A 7,166-nucleotide genomic window follows, 5' to 3' on the forward strand; every position below is an offset into this window, starting at 1 on the left:
TGGTAAGATGATGGAGCAATTATTATTGAGGAAAAATGTTAGAAATGATGACAGAAATATATTCGAATTATATGAAAGAGGAAATGGTAATAAATGAATTATTGCAATACCATATGAAGCTATATAACTCAGGGGGGGTCCTACAACCATGAATTAAGACCAAAGTGTTGATCCACGTTAAGCATGGGAAGATAGGGTTTGTTTTCTTATTACTGGTAGCGGTTGTGTGACTATAATCATAGCGGGATAACGTGATCAGTATAATTGGGAAGGATCGTTGGTCAAGTGCAATAAAGTGAGTAATGAATACAGCAACATGTTGTACGTAATGAGAGTTTACTGTCATTGAACTCACGCACAGTAAGAAGCTATAGAAAATGGTGAAATGAAGAAGAAAATAATATTATAACAACGTATCCATTGCTTGGAGCTAAAGTTAGCATATTTCCTGACATATAAAAAAAGACACATGGCATGGGAAGACATGAATAATGTAGGCTCTCTCTAGCAAAAATGGCATCGAGTTGAGGCTATTGATGTTGTCTTACATGTTAATATTCTGTCTTTAAAACATTAGTTGCAAGTCTGGCCGACAAGCACCAACCCGTTGAACTGGAGTACAACATTTCTCATTCCTCGCTACACTCATTATTTGGATATTTTTTCAAACTAGTTTCACATTTTGTTTTCTTCATTTGTGGTCCTATCCTTACGACAGAAAGATTTCATCTTAATTACTGTTACTATAGTTCTTGTATTTGGGTGTATTTACAAGTAAATTCCCAATCTACACCTACCAGATGAGTTTTGAAATTAAATCAGAGATCAAGAAAATAGAATATTGTTAACATAAAGCAATTTTCTGTAATATAAGAAAGTTGGAAGAGGCCCCTGAGTGGTACGTACGTGTAATTTACTCTTGATTGTTTTGTACCTCAAAATGTACCAGAAAAAAAAAGAGTTAACGTTTACCAAAAACTAACCAACAATATTTTAAAATTTTAAAAGACAAACTAGCTAATGAAGTTAATATTTGACTCAAACAGCTTTTCTGTTTGGCACTCTTTTCCTGGATTTACTTTATTTTTTCCGTTAAATTCGGTTTTCTTTTTTCAGATTTCAGCACAATTTTTTCTTCTTTTTTGCCCTTTAACCTTTTGAAGTTTTCTATTGAAAATGCGACTTTGAAGCATAGGAGTCCATTTTATTTGTGCTAATAATGCAATTCAATGTGCGAATTAATTCTCTGAAAGGTGAAAGTGGAATCCAAAGTGAAAAGGTTTATGAAAAATAAAACGTGTTGAATTCCTTAATCCATTGTAGACCACAAAAGTTGAAAAAAAGCTTCTCAAGTTCTCTTCTCACTTCTGTTTCCCTTTGAAAGAGAATATGAATAAGAATCCAACTCCCAGATAATACTGTAATATAAATACATGTTTTAAAGAATTCGATCCAAGCTTCATTAGGCTTCATATTCATAAAACAGTTCCAATAAAATCTATTAAAATTAATATTCACATACTAATTATAATAATAACAAATTTCTTCAGTTTATATAATATTATTTTTATTATTTACAAAGTACTAAGTTACTATGTTATTATTATTATTTATTTTCATCAAAGGACTTTTCTGCTTCTCTTATTTTCTTCATAAAATAAAATCTGAACTATTAGCATTCTGAAATTCCTTGCATTTACAACATTTTTTACATTTTTTTTTTCTGAATCACGCCTGTTGGAACCATTGAACCAGTTTAAAGTTAAAACCAATCTAAAAAACAGTTCTCTGTGGATAAATAAAAAATAATTTTTCAAAAAAATAATTAAAAAATCGGTAATATATATGTTTTTAAAAATACATAAGCCTGAGTATTGTGACATATTTGATTTAGTTTTTTATATATACTTTTTTTTTTAAGACTGTATACTTTAAGTATAAAATATGATACTTTAGGTTTTAGCATTGATATATTTTATTTCTCCAATATTATTTAATTATTATTATTATTATTATTATTATCAATTTCACTACGATTGAACTATTAACTTTGAATTGGTGTTTCTGAGTCTAATAAAAGAAAATACATATATCGGGATGGTCTTTTGTTGTTTCTATTGGGCTTGACATTGGCCCAACATATATGGGTTTTGATGGTTTAGACAAAAGCCCGTGGCGTAGGATCGTTAAACTTGGACCTTATTTTTATGGCACTGGATCACACAATCAGAGGGTCTCTCATTATTTCAAGTGAGGGTCTTTCCTCCTCCAAACCCGTGCTTTCTTCATGCATCTTCGTAGAAATATTACAAAACTTTATATTTTCATACTTTAGATTTTTGGATTATAGAATTTGTAAGCATATTCTTAATCATATAATTTAAAATATATTTTTCATCTGAAAATATATTATATATTATGTAATTTTGATAATGTAATTTCAAATTGTTAAGAAAAATATTCTAGATTTTCAAATCATGTAACCTATAATGTATTTTCAAATTGTATAATCTGAAAACACTATACTTCATAAATTCTACATTTTAGAATGAATTTTAGATTATATAATTTATAAACGTATTTCCAATTGTAAAATTTAATATATGTTTTTAAATTATGCAATCCAAAAGTGAATTCTAAATTATATAATTTTTAATATATTTCAAAATTTTGAAATTTAAAATACTTTTTAAATTGAAAATTTTTCAAATTACGTCATTAAAATGATTTTTTACCTATGCACAATTTGTACCTTTACTTTTTCATACTTAAGAGTGTGCACAACGAAAGCGTGTGAGTAGTTGAAGGAATTGCTTAATTCAAGTGAACTATATGATTCTTTGGATCAGTTTCTTAAAAGCCCATGTGGCTCATCCCAGGCCCAAAACTTTATTAAAGCGTTTGATTTCCAAAGCATTTTTTCATCTTTATGTTATCGTCTTTCCCAGTCCCGAAATTTCAAGCTTTCTAATTGATTATGCTCTTAATATACGAATTTCCAAATCAAATATAGATTTTTATTTCTGTTTTCGAAAACTACATCACGTAGATTTTGATTACGTCATAGAATATTCACCTATAAAATTTACTGCCTTTGGTGGGTCCAAATTAAAATAAAAAATTAAAGTTGATGACAAATACTTTGTTACTGTGGTTCGTTTGTTAGTTCAGTACTTTTTTTCTGCAATCATTAATTAAAGTTGAACATTTTACAATTTTTCTGTATTTTTATTTTTTAAAATATTGATTTACTTTCTATTTTGTTCGATAATTCAATCCTTTTTTTAATAAAGTCTTAATTCTTTTAATTTTATTTAATTTAATTTTTTTCATTAATCCTGTTTAAATAATGAACTGATAATAAATAAAATACGAGATGCATCAATCCATAATTTTTTAAATTATTTTTAATTTTTCTTATTTAAAAAATTTATGTATCAACTAACATGATAGCACATGATAGCAATAGTTAACATTAGTATCACACATTCAATTTGATTTACTAATTTTATTTATCTTTTCTAAATTGAAGTAATTTTATATATTTTATATTGAGACTAAATCTAACTTTTATATAAATATTATATTGATATTTTTATTAAATATTTTTAATTTAGAAAATTAAAATTTTAAAAATAGAACTAAGATCAATTTAAATTTTTTCAAAAAATATTAAGTTTAAATTGAAAAATCGAAAATAAAAACTAAATTAATATTTTAACTTTTTTTTTCTGTGATTGTGTACGGAATAAAGCATAAGACTTTGGTTGAGTGGGAAAAATAAAATAATTAAAGAAAAGAAAAAAAAAATAATTAAAGAAAAGAAAAAAAAATAAAAGAAATAAAGAAATGGGTCTATTTTCACTGTGGAGTTGGATGCTGAATTATCTTCTTCCACACCCTTTTCAATCTTTCATCTATTTGAAGTGACAATCACTCATTTGTTCCCCCTTTTATAATCACTATTCTCATTCTCTTCTTTTCTCACAAGCTCCCAGATAAACAAAAAAAACACATAAATTCATTTTTTTCTCTTTAATTACAGATCAAATGCTAAAAACAATTACAAATTTTTTTTTTCTGCATCGAGCAACGCGTTACATAATACATTGCATGTCTGGTAAAATTTATTAATTTCAACCCAGAATATGAGTAAAAAATAGCTATAATTCATTTTAAATTTGAAAATGTTGAACTGTCACTTTTGCATATTATTCATATAATTCTTCAATCACACGTGTCGACATTTCCAACCAACGGTGGTTTGCATTATGTTAAAGATAGAGGGTCATTTTATGTTTGTTATTCTTAAAAAAAAGCATCAGGTCCTCTTCACCTAGTGCTCAATACTTTACTCATGAATCTTCCCATTCTTTACATTTCAAGCAAATATTTTGGTGAAAGGTTACCGACAAAGGATAAAATGTCAATTTTTGGTGCATCATCATTGTTTTCAATATTAAAAGAATATTTTTTTTTTTAATTTTCACTTTTCGAGTCTATAAATAACTATTTAATCTTGTTCTAAAGTCTGTTTTGCAGAAAATGGAAACTGTCTGCACTTATCAATCATGCTAAACATAGTTGTTCCAAAGCCTACAACGATAGATGTATGGAAAGTTTTAAAGATGAATCTTTCTATATTTAATGTTCGTGATGAAAGTTTATCGATATTTAATAATAATGGTAACATCACTTTCTACTCACATTCATGTAAACTAAATTCTCACCATTCTTTTCCCTCACTTTATTTTGAGGGGGATAAGGTTATCCCACTTGGTTTGGGTATGCTTCAAAAGTTTATGCAAGTACCTTTTATAGCATAAATAATTTATTATTATTATTATTATTGAATAAGACAACCTAAACTACTTTTTTTTTTTCATTTTTGAGGGAACACGTAAGATGGATTGTAACGGGTGATTTGAAACGTTTATCTTTGACAGCAAAAATAGAAGAAGAAGAAAGTTAAAGAAAGCAAAGTAGTCCATGGTAATGAGTTGAATTGACACTTAAAAAAGAAAAAGAAGTGCAACAGAGTTAAGGAAACAAAAATAATCAACATCAGGGAACAGACAACGGCGATACCATAAATGAAAAAGGGTGAGTGATCTTAATTAGGTGCTTTACCTGGCTCGTAGATGATTTTCATGTGGTTAAATTTGGAGTTGGTGTGTTGGAAGTGAACTAGGAAATGGAAAAGAAATCACAACTGAAAAAACTAAACATGTTATGATAGAGGGCACAAAACAATACAGAAAACTAGTTGATTTAATGGTTTTTGGCTGCACTCATGCTATACAGCCAAACCAGTTCATTTCAAAGTACTCATTTTGATCCCATCAATTTGCTTCTTGCGACCATACCTCTTTGGTTTACCTCTCTCTCTCTCTCTCTCTCTCTCTCTCTCTCTGTGTCTGCAAAAGCATGTTTTAAAAAAAAATAAAAATGAAAGAATAGATTATTTCCTTCCTCCAATCAATCAAAATATTCCATCTTTATTCATGAACTATCATGTCTGACTTGAAAACTACCAACACATCGCACCCATTGTCTAAATGAATCAATTATTTGGACCTACTTTTGCACTCCCAGTTTGAATGAATGGTATAAATGAGAAATTGAATATGAATACTGCCTAGAAAAACCAAAATGGCAAATGAATTTTCTTTTGTAAAAAAGCAAATGGAAAATGAAATGAGAAGACAGCAATGGCCCATGCAGGTCCCAAACCTGCTACTACTACCTTCTTGTTACTGGCACGGTGATCAATCCAGCCGAGCTAATAGGCGATGACACGTAATTGCTCACAAAATAGACCATTGGGAAAGAGATATTAATGCTGTGTATATACAAATTTTTAAACAAAATATCGCTTCTTTTTTTTCTAAATAGAATTATGATTATGTTAATTTAATAAAATATTAAAATTCCAAAGAGAGGAAATAGAAATAGGCACACAAAGGACCACATATTTATGAGCGCAAAGGATAGAGGATAGAGGATAGAGTATAGAGTATAGAGTAACACAGGAAGAAAGTGAGAGGCATGAAGGGTTATGAGCCCCGTTCAAGCTCTTCATGTGCAGCTTGCAAGTTATTGAAGAGAAGATGCGTACCCAATTGTATTTTTGCACCTTACTTTAGGTCTGATGAGTGCAAGAAGTTTGCCAAGGTGCACAAGGTATTTGGAGCCAGTAATGTCAGCAAGATCTTGATCGAAGTGTCGGAAGATCAGAGAGAGGACACCGTCAATTCTCTCGCATATGAGGCCGAGGCAAGGCTCAGAGACCCCGTTTATGGATGCATTGGTGCCATAGCTCTGTTGCAGAGGAAGATGGTCGAGCTTCAACATGATCTCGCCATTGCTAAGGATCGACTTGCACGATGTCACGCTGCTGCTACTGTTCTCCCTTCTCCTGATATCTTGCATGCCCATGTTAGCCTCCCTCCATTCCCTGACTTTTGCACTTCCTCCAATGATTTCAATGATATCTTCTGCCACAGTTCGTCATCTCAATTATTAAGCCGCCACGAAACGGTCGATGATTTCAACCAAATCCCATATATATTTTAATCTTATGTATGCATGTTATGGTCCCCTTTTTCATGTAATTGTTGTTATCAGTCTTTCTAATCAATCATGAGCAGCTACGGTCTGATGTATGTGCTAATGAATAAGAACTCCAGGAGAATGAATAGGGCTGAATTGAAAACTCTCATCCAAAATGTATTATTGCTCTGTGTTGTTGATTTGCTAAATTTCACGGTTCCTACGCTGCTATGGCAGCTAGCAACTGCTGGAAAATGATGGGTATCTTGGCCTTTTTAGGTTCACTTTTGTAACAGCATATCAGTAATAGGAGTTTCGTTGTTCCTGGTTTCCAACTTTTCAAAGTGACCATAAATTTTACCTCAAAAACTCCTGTTTTCATCAATCTATTTTCTACCAATTCCGATTATTTCAGACAACTTTTGTTTGGTTTGGTAATAGTAAGACACGATTTTCCAGGCTTTGAGTTGAGAGGCATACAATACAAATAAAATAAATTAGAAAAGAAAAAAAGAAAGGCTCTTGCAAGTGTAAACTCAGATCACCACCTTCTAGTCTGGATGAAACGGTGATAGAGACCAGAGCAGCCAGAGCATTGATTGGCATTACCTACA

General features: G+C 30.4%; 1 protein-coding gene across 1 annotated transcript; it reads left to right on the forward strand.

The window, feature by feature from the left end:
* The first annotated feature begins 5,996 nt into the window (after window positions 1-5,996).
* Window positions 5,997-6,882, forward strand: LOC106754303 (LOB domain-containing protein 21). The gene has a single exon (XM_014636320.2). It carries the CDS (start codon window positions 6,049-6,051, stop codon window positions 6,574-6,576), a length of 528 nt encoding a protein of 175 aa, XP_014491806.1. The 5' UTR covers window positions 5,997-6,048; the 3' UTR covers window positions 6,577-6,882.
* Window positions 6,883-7,166: the final 284 nt, after the last annotated feature.

This window comes from Vigna radiata, chromosome 2 (genome assembly GCF_000741045.1).
Source record: "Vigna radiata var. radiata cultivar VC1973A chromosome 2, Vradiata_ver6, whole genome shotgun sequence".
Classification (NCBI taxonomy): domain Eukaryota; kingdom Viridiplantae; phylum Streptophyta; class Magnoliopsida; order Fabales; family Fabaceae; genus Vigna; species Vigna radiata.